This window comes from Theropithecus gelada, chromosome 4, assembly GCF_003255815.1.
Source record: "Theropithecus gelada isolate Dixy chromosome 4, Tgel_1.0, whole genome shotgun sequence".
In the NCBI taxonomy this organism is placed as follows: domain Eukaryota; kingdom Metazoa; phylum Chordata; class Mammalia; order Primates; family Cercopithecidae; genus Theropithecus; species Theropithecus gelada.
The window spans coordinates 152,527,293-152,543,408 of NC_037671.1; the positions used below are offsets into that span (position 1 = coordinate 152,527,293).

At 34.4% G+C, this 16,116-nt stretch overlaps 1 protein-coding gene across 3 annotated transcripts in view; it reads right to left on the reverse strand.

Moving 5' to 3' along the window:
- THEMIS (thymocyte selection associated) overlaps positions 1 to 16,116 on the reverse strand; it is a 220,568-nt gene that overhangs the window by 124,844 nt on the left and 79,608 nt on the right. For all 3 annotated transcript variants that reach the window (XM_025383068.1, XM_025383067.1, XM_025383069.1), the window contains one exon: positions 6,134 to 6,592. In XM_025383068.1, the coding sequence (XP_025238853.1) occupies positions 6,134 to 6,592 (459 nt within the window). The remainder of the gene's footprint in view (positions 1 to 6,133; positions 6,593 to 16,116) is intronic.

The window sequence follows — 16,116 nt, forward strand, 5'->3', positions numbered from 1 at the left end:
AATTATACCTTTTCAATCCTTTCTCCCATCAAATTTACCACAGGGGTAAAAAGTCAAAAAAGCAAGTTTTTTTTTTTTAAAAGTTCAATGAATCTAAAAGATATGTGTAATCCTTAATCTAAATGAAGACAGAAATCAGAGGGAAGAATGATAAATGACTTGACAGAAAAGAAAAAGAAATGCCTATGCACCTGAGGAGGCAAAATCCAAAGAAAAGTGAACCATTGTTGTCAAATGAGACCTCCAAAGACAGAATTTGGAGACATAAGGCTCCTGGAAAGCAAAGTGAAGCCAGGGGCCTAAAAACACAGGGATTATTCAGATGTCTGAAAAATGGTTAAACCCAGGTCTCCACTCTACTTTAGGGAAGATAGGTGACCGCCCCTTCCACCTCTCTCTCTGCAGTAAAAAGTATATACAGGATCTCAGAACCTCAGAAACCAGACATAGGTGAGCAGGAGGGAAGCGTGGGACTGAAAGTGAAGTAGTTAATTATAAATCTGTAAGTGGGAGTGGTGAGATTGTTAGCTCTGTCCCCACTTAGCTCCAAGTCTCATAATCCCCAGACGACACCACAAAGATTCTTCTCAGGTGAAACTGAACTCAAAAAGGAAAGACTCACAAAACCTAAATTTGAGGACCGCTGCAGTGAAAAAGCTGGCATGATAATATCTAAAATTCATAAACATAGAGCTTATATAGAAACAGTGCCTTACTTGTACATTTTTGTTTCAACTGACCCCTGTAAATATGAACACATGACAAGAAATCACAAAGCATTTGATAAAAACATTTAACAAGAAACGATACACCAAAACTTTTTTTTAAAAAAAAGGGGGGGGGCCAAAAGGAGGGAGATAAAATGCAGTGAACTATTGAAAACTTAAAAAAACTATCTAAAATATTTTTAGTAGAGATGGGGTTTCACCGTGTTAGCCAGGATAGTCTCGATTTCCCGACCTCGTGATCCGCCTGCCTCGGCCTCCCAAAGTGCTGGGATTATAGGCGTGAGTCACCGGGTGGCGGGCGCCTGTAGTCCCAGTTACTTGGGGGGCTGAGGCAGGAAAATGGCGTGAACCTGGGAGGCGGAGCTTGCAGTGAGCCGAGATCGCGCCACTGCACTCCAGCCTGAGCTACAGAGGGAGACTCCGTACAAAAAAAAAAAAATTATCTAAAATATTCTCAGAGAGATAAAATGTTGTATTTTAAAAACAAGAACAGAGTAAAATATGTACAATGATGTAAGAAATAACTCTTGGAAATTAAAATTATAACTCTTGGAAATTAAAAATATAACTAAAATTAAAAATTCATTAAAACAGTTGGAAATGTAGTTAAGAAAATTTTCCCTGAAGATAAACAAAAGACAAAAAGATATGAAATAGAAAAAGAAAAAAGGCCCTAGAAGATCGGTATGGGAATTTCAGCATGAGATTTGAAATTAAAGACAGAGAGAAGAGAAAATATAAAAGAGAAAATATGAGAGAAATTATTCCAGACATAAAGCACCTAAATATTCAGATTGAAAACTGTCATCACAAAGAAAGAACAGACCCACCAGAAGTCACATTACTGTGAAACTTCAGAATACCACATATAATCTCTCCAAGACGATATGGGATAGTGGAAGATAAGGGAGTAAAGTTTTCAAAATTCTGAGGCGAATTTATTTTCAACCTGGAATTCTGTAAGTAGCCAAACTATCAGTCTTATATGTGTATAGAATATTTTTCAAACATTCAGGCTTTCTAAATACTTGATATTCCATGCACCGTTCTCAGGAAGCAAGTGAAGGTTGGTCTCCATCAAAATTGGAAGAAAGTCAAGAAGGAGTTCGTTATTTGATTTCAGAAACAGTTAGTCAACAGAAACACAAGTCAACAGTCAATCACCAGGATGATTTTAAATGGAATTCCCAGGACAGCACCTGTGCAGTTGGTCTCAAGAATAAGCAATTCCAATTGGAACATGAGAATGAAGAGTTACAAAGGAATACATTCAGGAAAACTAATAGAAAAGGTAGCCTTCCTGACAGTTTGGGCTCTTTGGAAAATTACACTGAGTGGCCTTTTTTGATAGAGTTGAAGAATGCTCTAAGACTTAGGATAAAATTGAAGAAAATCAAGCAAAGAAAACGATAAGGTCATCATCACAGAAAAACAGTGATGGAGAAATGGAATTATACTCATTATACGCCACTTGGTTGAGCAGTGAATTGTCACAATAATGAAAATATTAATGTTTAGCCATAACTTGTACTGAAAATATACGGAAGGGGAAGTAAGAATATAAGAGAATTAAGTCTTCATTGTCATATGTGAAAGTCAATAGTTACTATCTTAAAGTTGATGACTTGAAAAAGAGCAATATTCCTTTATTATTTAGAAGTGTGCCAGAAAGTAGAGGAAAAATATTTAAAGGCACTACCTGAGAGGAACAGAATATGAGGAAAATTTGGCCCTCGTGTCAAGGGCACAAAGTTTTGCTGATAACGTTGTTATAATTCATTTTACTGTTTGACTTTTTCGACTTTGATAAACATTAAAATTATTTTAAAAAATTAAATGAGAGAAAGACGAAGTCTTACTATTCTAAAGACCAAAGTGTTATTTTTCTGCTATTCACGTGTCACTGATTATACAATATGCAGACACAACCTTTCTGATACCACTTTTCACTTGTGTGATTTCAGCCCTCTGCTCCTAAAATGAATTAACTTTTTTCATATCTGGGCTAAAACCATTCCCCCCAAATTTGACAGGTATTGAGGTTTTTTCATAAAAGAAAGTTATACAACTCTGAAATTTTCACTTAGGGAAGAAATAATTATCAATCTATATGTCAAAACACGACACTATTTTAAAAGTTTTAATGGTCAAGACCTCTCTCTTTCAGAGGCAAATTTAAATAGCTCACTCAATTTTTCCATTTGCAAATATTATGTATTCCATTTAATATGCTAATATGAATTTCATCTTCCTGAGAAAGGCACAATACACATCGTGAAGTGACTTATATAAGACTAGTAGTTTGAAGTTTGCACTGTTATGTGTATCTATTTTCCGAAGAAGGATAATTTTTTCTAAATCATTAAATGTGTGATGAGGGTTAGGGAGTTTCAGATCTATAACAGATTTTGGCCAAGTTTCCAGAAACAAACACTTTATTTAAACAGTTTTTTTTTTTAATGAAACTCAAAATTTCACATTAATAATAAAAAACTAGCAATAAGAGTAGAATATCTTATATTTTCTCTTATCTCTACATACGTGTTATGTTCTCTTTTCAGCAAATCAGTATTTCATGGCTCCCTGTAGTTCTCACTATTTTTCATCTTGCTCTTTCCCCTAAGGTTTCTGTAAAACTTCGAATTCCCTGCTCACACCTACTCTTTTTCTTGTCACTTTGGAAAGGAAGCATTCTAGCCAAGAAGGTTTTGGACTGACACTCAAGGCCTGTGGAAAGCAATTTAGTAACATTCCTTGACCTCAAGGAAAGTTTGAATCTTCAAGTTAAGAAAGAATCATGTAAAACAAAACCACAATGGATTCAAAACATGGTCTATATTTTATATTCAGGGCAAAAATGCCTACAACAATAAAAATATTTTAAATTAGGTATTTGTGATAAGACACCCATCCTCTATTTCCAGGAAATATTCTGCAGTCAATACACATGCAATCCAGTCTCATGCAGTTTTTGTGCTGAAATTGCTATACAATAAGAACTAATGTTTAAAATAATCCCTATGAAATTAAATATCCAGTATAATTAAAATGAGAATTTAGTTTAAATAGTGTTAAATAATGGGAATTAGACTAAAACAATTTGTAAACAGTATTATTTCAACCAAGGGCTTTCTTCTGGGTCTTAGTTAACATAAATTCACAGTTAAGTCCTACCTAAACAAATACGTTAATATCCCCTGATCTTCTGATGATGACATTCAATAGACTGCACTTCCATCCAGTGCATCAAGACAAGAAGCTGGGAAGAAGTTTGGTGTCTTTCTCCTTCCAACAGACCTTCACATTTTGCTCATTGTACTTCTTAAATACCCATAAAGCCCAACTATGATTCTCTGTCTTTCCCACTGTTGTCTCTGTTGTATAAATTTCCTGTACCCTGGCACTCAACTGGCCTCACTACTCTCCTGTTCTTGTCTTTCCCTGCTTAAAGCCTTTTACTGATTTGCCCTTATGACACATTTTAGCCTCTTAGTATATACTTCAAGACCCTCCATGATTGATTCCACTCCCCATTGCATGTGTTCATATTTGTTTCAACCTGCCCTCTCTGTTTTTTTCTCACACCAGCTACACTAGTGCTCCCATCCCTTTCTCATCTGCTGCCCCCATACCACTGCTTGTCCACTTAATGACAAGGTTGGAATTCTCCAACCTTGTCCCCTTCTTCTTTGCCTGATTACCTCCTATGCATGTTTTGAGCCTTCATTTAAATGCCATTTCTGGAGAGTAGGCTTTCTTGCTTCCTAATTTAATAAATGTTGTAATCACTTTATCCATGTGCTGCTTAGGTTGTAGGTTTACCCTCATTTGTAACTATGCAATAGGCAGGAGATGCCAATAGTTTTAGAAAGTAACACATTTTAAAATGGGAAAACACTGTTATTGATAAAAATCAAAGAAATCTCAATTACTCATCTCAACTGCACATTTAGGGATCGCTAACAGAACATTAATGTGGGGTCTACAATTTGCCGTTGCCTCAATTTTTTGTAATACTGAAAATACTCATTTTTAGCATTCATTAAGTGGAATTCCTTGCCTATACCTTCAGTTCAACTTGAATTGATTAATTTCTGATTAAATATTTGTTTGTGACAGAATTTAGGAACAATTCTAATACTTGCCAAAAGATTCATATTGATTTTTCAATAATTGTATGTGGCCAACAGTATTAATGAGTCCAGAGAAAAATATATTTTTTAAAAGATACCTAAGGAGGACATTTTGAACAAATGTTTTTACATACTGTTTTTTGTTCTCAAGTGTATAGTATAATAGTACCTTAATAAAACCTTAATTTCTCTCTCAACACTACTTTAAAAGGTAGGCAAAAGAGTATCACCATTTTCTTTGCATAAACAGGGAGTCTAAATGGTGCGCTGAAAACCAACACCTATTAAGTTACTGACCCAGAATTAGAATCTAGGACTCCAAGTTCAGAACTCTTTATTATCCATCCTACTCATGTGTCATAATCCTGAAAACTCAAGGTATTAACATCTTTGAAGTAACAATGCTCTCTCCAGATATTCCTATTTCAAAATGCAAATAATTCTATGAAGATTGCATATTAAAACACGCTGGGCCGGGTGTGGTGGCTCACACCTGTAATCCCAGCACTTTGGGAGGCTGAGGTGGGTCAATCACAAGGTCAAGAGATCGAGACCATCCTGGTTAACATGGTGAAACCCCATCTCTACTAAAAATACAAAAAAATTAGCTGAACGTGGTGGCGGCACCTGTAGTCCCAGCTACTTGGGAGGCTGAGGCAGGAGAATCATTGCACTCCAGCCTGGCAACAAAGAGAGACTCCGTCACAAAAAAAAAAAAAAAAAAAAAACCACCATGCCTATATGTGAATTAATTTATCATATCATTTTCCCTTAAGACAGAGAAGCTCTGGGATAGTAGAGATTTATAGTCAATAATGGATGGATGGAACAAAAAAAAAAGACTGTCAGAAAAATAGAAGTAAGGGATGCATTAAGGAAACTTTCCATATTTACTCTTTTGTTGACCACCTCCATACAAGAAAGCCTCATTCTCACTAAATATGTTCTATATTTTAAAAGTAGCTCTTTTCTAGTCATATTTAACTGACAGTACCAAAAATAAATTAGTAGTTTGATCTGTCTGTTCCTGATAGTTATAGCACCTCACATGTGAATAGTACCGTACAATTTACAATATACTTGTATATTCATTATTCAATTTGATCCTTGGAATGGATATATGGTTTGCTTATTGGTCGATGAGGAATCTAACTCTCAGAGGCTTAATAGTTGAAATAAAGACAGACTCTCATTTTTCAGCCTTTAAAACCTTACTTTCCCAAACTCCACAATGTTCATGCTCATAGAACACCATTCTCAGTGGATACTCACATTTCATCACACCTTGAATTTCATAAACAGGCTTGAGAATCAGGGTACCATAAAAGTCTTTAGGAAACGGATTCGTTGAGTCCCACTTATTTGAAAAATCTGTAAGTTTTACAGTTCTTGTTCTGTTCTTAGGAATCTTCCATTCAACAATCTCCTTTAAAGTATAAATACGTTCATCTTCACATTCGTAGAATTTTCCTTCTTGTGACAAAGGCAAATTAAATGAGTGATTTTGATGATTCCTTACTACTGTACAGCTTACCATTATTTCTCCATCAATCTCTTCAACTGAGTTGAGCATGATTTGCTCACCCTGCTCTATGATGAAGTTCTCTAGTTTTATATCCTTCTGATGATAGAAGCAAGGATGCCCTAGTCTACTTGGTCCAATATGAATGGTCCTTGTGATTTCTTCCATAGTAAGGTACGGAGTTTTATCAGCCATGATCTTAAAAAGACCTAAGAACAGAATTATGTGAATTAAAAAGAGACTTCTTACAATGAAAATTCTCACAAGAAAATCGCAATGAGAGAGTTATAACACAAATACTGTGTACATTTTTAAAGTGATACCTTTTTAAAGATAAAAGATGCTTGTTTTTATCCAGAGTTCTTCTAGGTAAAATTATAAAGTATTGCTTTTAGATCACTAGATCATTAGACCAGACAATACAAATGGAGATAAGGGGAAAATACCTTGAAATAGAAAAGACCCTATTCTTGGAAATGGGAAATCTGGATGACACTGGCTCTGTTCCAACTACTTTGTGATCTCAAGCAAGACATCTTACTTCTCAGTCATATTTTAAATTTTTTATTTTTAAAATGAGAAGATTGGATTTGGTCAGCTTTTTTATGAATATATGCTCTAGACACACTAAAATTAAAAGATATTCCCAAAGGGATGGATTTGTAGTCATATTAATGATTTAAAAACTATATATCTGGGTCTGTAATCCCAGCACTTTGGGAGGCTGAGGTGAGAGGATCACTTGAGGCCAGGAGTTTGAGACCAACCTCGGCAACATGGCAAATCCCCATCTCTACAAAAAATACAAAAATTAGCTGGGCATAGTGGCATGCACCTTTAGTCCCAGTTACTTGGGAGGCTGAGGTGAGAGGATTGGTTGAGCTCGGGAGGTAGAGGTTGTAGGGAGCCACGATCACTCCACTGCACTCCAGCCTAGGCAACAGAGTGAGACTCTGTCTCTCAAAAAATAAAATAAAATAAAATAAAATAAAATAAAGCTATATAACTTGGACTAGATAGATAGCAGTGATGGTTGCACAATATTCCAAATGTACTTAAAGCCACTAAACTGTACACTTTAAAATGGTAAAGTTCATGTTATGTGTATTTTACCACAATGAAAAGTATCTGCACAGGTCCAAATAATGTAAGACTTCTTAGAAACTTTAAATACACTGTGACTCTCAAGAGAAGAATATGAGATGCAGAATTTCCCGAATTTCTTTGATTATAAAACCCTTGTGGAAAACACACATTAATAAATCACAACATACTACATCACATAACCCTCCTTGAAAACACCAGGTTCTGTAGTTGTTCTGGACTGACTGCTCTTGACTATATTTCAATTGTTCTTCTCATTTTCTCTCATTACTTCTCTAATTTTTCCATTAGAAAATTGAACTATTTTCACTATTTCATTGATATCTATTTCACCAATTTCAGTATTTAAAATGTTATCTCTATCAGGATAACCAACTACTACAATACAATTTTACTGCTTAAGATACAGCTTTTTGTATAATGTATGTCTAAGTGGTTCCATTTGATTTATTTTATTTTTATTTTATGGGCACATCTGCTTTGTATCACTTTCAGAAATGCATTTATTGAATAGATTTTAATAAATTCCAGAGAAAATGAGAACAAAGCAGAAATTAGTTAATTGCTTTCTTAACCAAAAGTAATTAAGAATATTGTATACTAGCATGCTCTAAGAAGATAGTATATTTTTAAAAACTTAGTAAAATTATATAGCTTCAAAAAATCTTTTATTATTTCATCAACAAGTGTATTCCAATGAAATTCATCTATATATCAAATCATTTTTAGCCAGATTATAGTGTCATTTTTGTATATTTTTGGTTACTGTTCAAAGATTATTTTAATCCGTTATTTTTGAAGTCGTTTTTACTCATACAAACAAAAGGAATTTTGGTGATTTTTAGACATAAACTTCCTGAAAAACTGTGACTGATGGAATCTTGGCAGGAATGAGCAAGGTAGCAAATGCAACCTATCCTAAAAACTTAGAAATGGAACAGTGTTCATTCACTGCATAGTATGCTTGACTGAAGTAAGGGAAAGACACATTTACTTTGAAGGAATTTCTCATTTTATTACATCTTGTATCAGGGAGAATTCAATAAAATAGTGCTCTTGAATTCACCACAGTAAATGAATTTGTGTGTGTGTCTGTGCCTGAGTGTGTTTAATCTCATTTGTCTGTGTGTGAAGATTTATTTCTAAGAGTCCACAATCATCATCAGGGTATAGAAAATTCAGCAGTTTTTGTGAAATAAGTTTTAAAAAAATACTTACCTAAAATCTCATAAAGGATAGAGACACATAGTTTTATTTTTATCCTAGCTGTATCGATGACATAAGTCACAGAGAATTAATTTGGCGTCATCTTTCTTGGGGAATAGAGCTCACCTAAGGTAATAACACACCTAAAATATTAGGAAGTAGGAAAAGACTAAAACCCTAAGGGCCACCATTATTTCAGTTAATCACGCTATTCAGAGCTGTCTTGCTGGATGTTTCTATTGCAAGAAAAATGTGTCTGTGAATCTGTGTGCTTTTCCTTAAAAGATGATGAAGTACACAGTTTAGCATATTAAAGTGGCACAATATAGGAAAAATATTTGATTAACTTATCTCTTCATATACTATTGCAGCCAATCCAAGTAATTCTTTTTAATAACAGCCATTGAAAGCCATAAAACTAGGGCATGTTGTTGTTGTTGTCTTAATATGATGCCATATTGGAACTTCAGTTTCACAATGAAGAAAGTTAAATAAAAGGTTAAATAAAAAGCACCATTGGGACTTATTAGATCTAAATGTGACCCATTTTTTTCCATTTTTTTTCTCAAAGTGTACAATAGTTTTATACTGGGAAAAATATGCTTTGTTATTCTTCCAAATAAAGACAAGACACATTCTAAGAGTTAAGTAATCAAGTTATTAAAATAAGCCAACATGCAACCTTTATAAAACAAGTTAACAGATGAAAATAGATGTCTATTTCCACCTTGGATTGTCAAATCTCTCTCTCTCTCTCTTTTTTTTTTTTTTTTTGTTGTTGAGATGGAGTCTTGCTCTGTCTCCCAGGCTAGAGTGCAATGGCACGATCTCAGCTCACTGCAACCTCCACCTCCCGGGTTCAAGCGATTCTTCTGCCTCAGCCTCCCGAGTAGTTGGGATTACAGGTGTGCACCACCATACCCAGTTAATTTTTGTATTTTTAATAGAGGCAGGGTTTAGCCATGTTGGCCAGGCTGGTCTTGAACTCCTGACCTCAGGTAATCTGCCCACCTCAGCCTCCCAAAGTGCTGGGATTACAGGTGTGAGCCACTGCACCTGGCCTGTTAGTTCTTAAAAGGAATTTTATTGTTATTTTTGAATTAGGAGACATTGCTCTTAAAAAACATGTAACTTAACTAACAACATCATGGGAAATGCAATAGATTGAGCGGTTAAAAATTAATTAATAAATGAAGGTAGTCTTTCAAGTCTTTTCCTTGAATCTCAGGTTTTGAGGGAGTTTATATTTTTAACCCATTCTTAATGATTTGCAGTTGTTATTAACAGTAATTACAACAATTGAAATTTGTTTAGAAATTTACAAGTTTGAAAACTTTTTCTTATGCATCATTTATCCTTACAATAATCTTTTGAGGACAATGAAAGAAATATTATTACTATAGGGGGATATGAAAATAGCTGCAATTTTTACAACTGGTAGTCATAGCTCTGGAATCTCAATCTGAACTTTGACATCCAAGTTTTGCATCCTGCCACAAGCCAGGCTTGCCTCCCTGTTGCATGTATGACTTACAAGGACATTGCTCATGAGAAGAACATGTTTATAGGTCTTACCAGCCAGCCCTCTCTTTACATGGATCAGCCTTCCCCAGATGCCACAGTGTGAGAAGAACAATAATGATCTCCTCGTCCTACTGTGAAGGCTTTGATGGGTTATTTCATGCACACCATTTCAATCTAAAGATGAATAGAGATACTTGAGCTAGAACTTCTAATGGAAACACTGGATTTGGGATAATCTTGAAAAAGATACATTTGTAGAATATACCAACCTAAAAATTGTCTTGGGAATGTAACACAATAATAGAAAAGCCACAGAAACATGTGAAATGAGAATTATATATGACAAATATATAATAACAAGGATGTTCAGGTCGGTATGTTCCACAAATCCATCAAAGCAAAACGTTCAAAACCCTCAAAGTATTGGAATATAAAATAACAATGTCTGAACTGAGAAGAGTCTCCAGATTTTGGTGTCAATTATAGATCATTGAACATCATCAGCTAATGAGTGACTACAACTGTTTTCATAGAAGAGTCTTCAAGAACAGAAATAAGCAGTGTGGGGGAAGTCAAAGTTTGTGATAAAGAAATGATACACAGTAACTTAACTGAGTATTTGGGAGGGCAGAACATATGTCAAACATGGTGATGAAGTTTCTTAAAATGTTGAGGGAAACTAAGTGAAACTATAGAATGCTTATATTCACATGTCTTTACATTAATAACTGATTTGGGGCCAGGCGTGGTGGGTCTCACCTGTAATCCCAGCACTTTGGGAGACCAAGGGGGGCAAATAATTTCAGGTCAAGAGTTCAAGGCCAGCCTGGCCAACATGGTGAAACCCCGTCTCCACTAAAAATACCAAAAAAAAAAAAAAAATAGCTGGGTGTTGTGGTGCGTGCCTGTAGTCCCAGCTGCTAGGGAGGCTGAGGCAGGAGAATTGCTTGAACCTAGGAGACAAAGGTTGCTGTGAGCTGAGATCATGTCACTGCACTCCAGCCTGGGCAACAGAGTGAGACTCCATCTCAAAATAAGAATAGTAATAATGATAATAATTGAATTAAAACTATCTGCAATAGCTATTAATAGGTTTTCAGATTTATTTTACCTGCAGAGGTAAAAGAATATATCGTAAAATCTTTCAATTCATTTTTACCTCTTTGGTTCAACCATTGCATGGGGAAAACAAACAAATTTTCCTAGTAACATTTAAACTCCTTGAAAGGAATGACTGCAAAACCTAACACATTTGGGATGCTTAACAAATAACACATTAATAATGTTAGCTCTTAAGATCAAATGATATAATCTGATATCTAGGCCTAAAGCTTTATTATAATCATAGCTTATTAATAAATGTGCCACACATCATGCACACACTTGTTCATGTTAAAACTTCCTCTCTCCAAGGCAGAGAGAGTAATGGACCTAGGATGAGGAGAGAGAATGTGAGAAATTGTTATTTTCATAACCTTGCTGGCAACACAGCTCCCTGGATGCTCATTAGTTCTGCAGAGCACTGCTCCTCGGGTTTTGAGAAGACACATAGAGGTATGAGGGCTAGAAAGAAACTCCACAGACCTTAGGCACCCCCAAACCTCTCACAAAGCATTGTTAAGAAGATTTTCAGAATACCACATATTTGCTGTTTCTAGCCCTAGGTGATTTTAGGTAGTAGAATTTTCAGGATTCCTGGCCCTAGGTGCTTTTGGGCAGTGTAGAACTTTCAGGATAAAGGAACATAACTAGAGTGGGGTGGTTAAGATTATGGCTTTCCAATTCCTATTAGCCTAGGTTTTAATTCTGGCCTCAGTCCCTTCCTTCATGTGTAAATTTTAGAATTCAAAGTCTCATGGCTACAATTTCCTTTTTCATAAAATGAGAAAAATTCTATCACTTACCACATAAGGTCATTGTGGTGATTAAATAAGCTAATACAGGTAACATGATTAGATAGTACTTAACACCTAGTAAGCACCAAATGATTAAAAACACAGTGTTTATTAAATCTCCTCATTTGCCTTTACTCTTGGATTCTAAGCCATTGTAGGATGGTTATAAGGTCAGAAAAATTAGTACCTATGGAAGTTCAATGCCAACGAGGACAAATGAGATATTCTAGTCTGGATCAAAATTGAGATAACAAAATATATGGAATCTACAGCTCAGTATCTGGCACAGATTGAGCAAAAATTTCCAGCAATGATAATTTTCACAGATTTCACCAGCATGTTTGAATATGGAAATGAGCTTCAGGTGACCACTCTAGGTGGACTGCCTTTGGAGAAATATTTCCAGGTTGCTTTGAGGAGCTTGTCTGACCCCATGCTTTGATAAATTACTTAGGATTTAACCATCATAATTTTATGCCCATAATGAGCAGATTATAGGGAGAATAAAAGATGTAAGCACATTTTAAATGCAAATATTATGCTGCTTGTTGTTATTCACAAAGTATACATTATACACAGTTACTGAAGTTCCCTTGAACAAAGGAAACAGCAAAATGCCAAGGCATTTTTGAAAATGTGTTTTATCCATGACTCTGAAAGGTAGCTGAAGCCAACTAAGGGAGTACTATACCCTCCCTCTATTTTAATGATCTTAATTTTGTTAATGGAATGTTAGTAGAAAGAGTTTGGGAGCCATGTGGAGCTGATTGTGTTGTTCAGTATTGATGTTGCCTGCAAATTAAATGTACCTAAGTAGCCACCTGTTTATGCTCATGATTATGTAAAGCCCCATATGTTTCTCTCTCTACACATGGGAGCTAAATATTGAAAAAATTATTCTGGTGTGAAGGGTGAAAACAGCAGCAATTCTTCTATAACTGTCAACATATGCTGTGGTGTTTCCTTGTAACATTGTGCTTTGTCTGACATATTTGCTGATTTTTACCATGCAGTGTTCAAAAAATCTGTTACCCATGGTTATAAAAACAATTAAAAATCAGTTTACATTAAATTCAAATTAGGAAAAGGTATAATTTCCCGATGTAACCATAAGTATTAAATGAACATCAGGGCTTAGGATTTAAATAGATTTTGATTTGCACAATAAAGAAAACTGAATTTTTGTTATTCTAAATTCACCAGCATAATAAGAAGGAACATTTTCTCTCTAAGCACATTACTTTGGTTCCATATTACTAGGCAATAAAAACTAATTTCAATAGCATGAATTTGAAAATCCCACCTAAAATCGGCAGTGGGCTCCTGAACTGGCTAACCCACCACTGTTCCAGTGGATTTGACTTGGAAAGGAGCTCACTGGCCCCTGACAGTCCTCTCTGGAAGCTTTGTCCTGGTACCTGGTCCGCAGGAACTCCTGAATAGCTCTGAGATGAATTTCTTCAGAGCACTGGGGGATCTTGTGCGGGTAACTCCTATGGAACTGCCTCAAAACTATTCAGAGATCGGCCCGGACAGTCGCTTCTAGGAAAAATCATAGCGTTTGGAGCTGCTATTGTTGATCACGTTAGACACCGAAGATAAACAAATTGGGGTTTTCCAAGGTTTGTGTTTGATTAAGGGGGGTTTAAATGCTGGCTGTCTAGCAGCCCTGGACATGGCCGTCCCTGACCTTCCAATATAAAGTATACACAAAAAGACACCAAAAATGATAGAAAATGATGAAAACTTACCACATCATCAAAAACTAAGAATAATAGACCAACTACTGCAAAATGCCAGAAGGAAGTTACTTCCTAATAAGGAGAATAGAGCTGCAATGAGAAAATTCAAGGCCTACCCATGCTGAGGCTCATGAAAAGAGGAGCTCCTCTAAATTTTTAAAAGATTATATAATGAGAAAAACAATGTTAACACTGTTATTGTGTTATGTGCCATGGTCTGTAGTAAGCTAATCTCCTCATTTAATTTATTTGATCCTCTGAAGAATTTTGTGAGGTAAATACTATTAATGTTTTCCCTACTTTATAAATGAGAAAATTGTTAAATCAAAGCACCGAAACACACCAAGGAATCCAGCCCAAATTTTTATTTGTGTGTTTGTGTTTCTCTGTGTGTATGTGTGTGTAGTATGTGTATATATGTATGCATATATTTACATATATTCTGAAAAAAATTTAACAAATTTAAAATAAAATTAAAATCACTCATTCTCACTGGACTGAAACAGCTGCTTTTAAAATTCTGACCTTTTTAACTTAATATATATAGAGAGAGAGATAAAAATGTTTTAAACAATGTCAAAAACTTTACTATAGACACTTCATTTGAATCTTACTTGTCTCATTTAATACTGAACCCCAAATAAACCCCATGCTTTAGAATATTTTTCACAAATATAGTTGTTAATAGATGAATATGTTGTAAGGAATGTATCATAATTTACCCGATTCCTCACTGTAGGGCATATAAGTTGATTCTATTGTTTTACTATTACAAATAATTCTAAAATGATTATTTCTTTGTAGTTAATTCTGACAAGTTGAAGCACTGAGTTAAAGCTTTAGACATTATAAAGGCTCTTTTCTCAGCAGAGTACTGATTCCAGGATGGCAGAACCAAGACTAAGTGTACCTGTGTCATTAATCATTATTTCTGTACATACTTAAGATGTAGATGGAATTCAAAATATATTACATGTATTTTCAAAGAAGCTACTCAATCTATTATCAAATTTATTTTCAGGAAGGATACACTCCTCAGTTAGGTTTAAGAGTGACCCTTTGATAATATTTTTCCCAACTTCATTATTGCAAAAGCTTAGCTAGCTATATAGGTGGAAAAGTTGTTATTGTGTTAGTACAAACTGATTTCTACATAATTATAAACCATTTGAATTTCTTCTAAGCTTTGTCCATTTTCCTATTAGTGTTCTACCAGAATTTTTATTGATTTTTGTTTTTCATTTTAGTGACATTTAGTCTTAAAAATTGAGTTATTTTCCTTCGCTATTAAACATTTCTTCCTTTACGACAGAAAATTTCATTTTATGTATTCAAATATATTGTTACTTTATGGTTTTATATTTGCAACTTGAAAGTTGTTTCAAATATAGACATAAGATAGTTTTCCTCAAAATTTAATGTTTTCATCTATTTCAAATTTCTTTTGCTATCTGGTATAACGTTGATGATCCAATTTGATCTACTGTTGGTTACATTATTAACTGTACCAGAACAATGTACTAAATAATTCTTCCTTTAAACCCAACTGTGTGGTAAAAACTTTATCAAACAGAAAATAATACTCTACATTAAAGTCTGTTTCTGGGCTATAAACAAATGCTTAAGTGCATGGCACTGGAGTCAAATTAAAAACATTGCTATGACACTTCTATAACTACTAGTACAACTGTTGTTAAAGTAATTTATTAAATCGGTTTTTGATTTTCTTAACCAACATATAGTACCATTTATTTTAACTTTGTATCAGGCATTAATGTTGGCAGGACAAGTACTCCCTCATTATCTTATTTTTAAAATATTTGCTTGAATATCTTCACTTGTTTATTCGCCCAAGTGATTTTTACAATTACTCTCTCAAGAGGCAACATAATAATAATGATGATTATAATATGGAAAGTTTATTCTGCAATATGTTGAATATAAATTAATTCACATGCAGTTGATATATTTATAATATTCAGTTTTCTGATTCAAGCACATAAGTCTGTTTATTTTTAATAAATAAACTTGCATAATACTTTTTAAATAAATAAATGAGTTAAAGTTATAAAATATGTTACCCCTATAAATTCTAAGTGCTTATAAATGGAAAATTATAACTATATGTATTCTTATAAGGAAGAATATATTCCTTTGCGTACCTACAGTTGTTTTACGTATTTGTTCATCATGTCATCTTACCAAGTTTCAATATTTTGTCTCATTTGATACTCTGTTTTCCTGGGTAATGTTACTATTTGC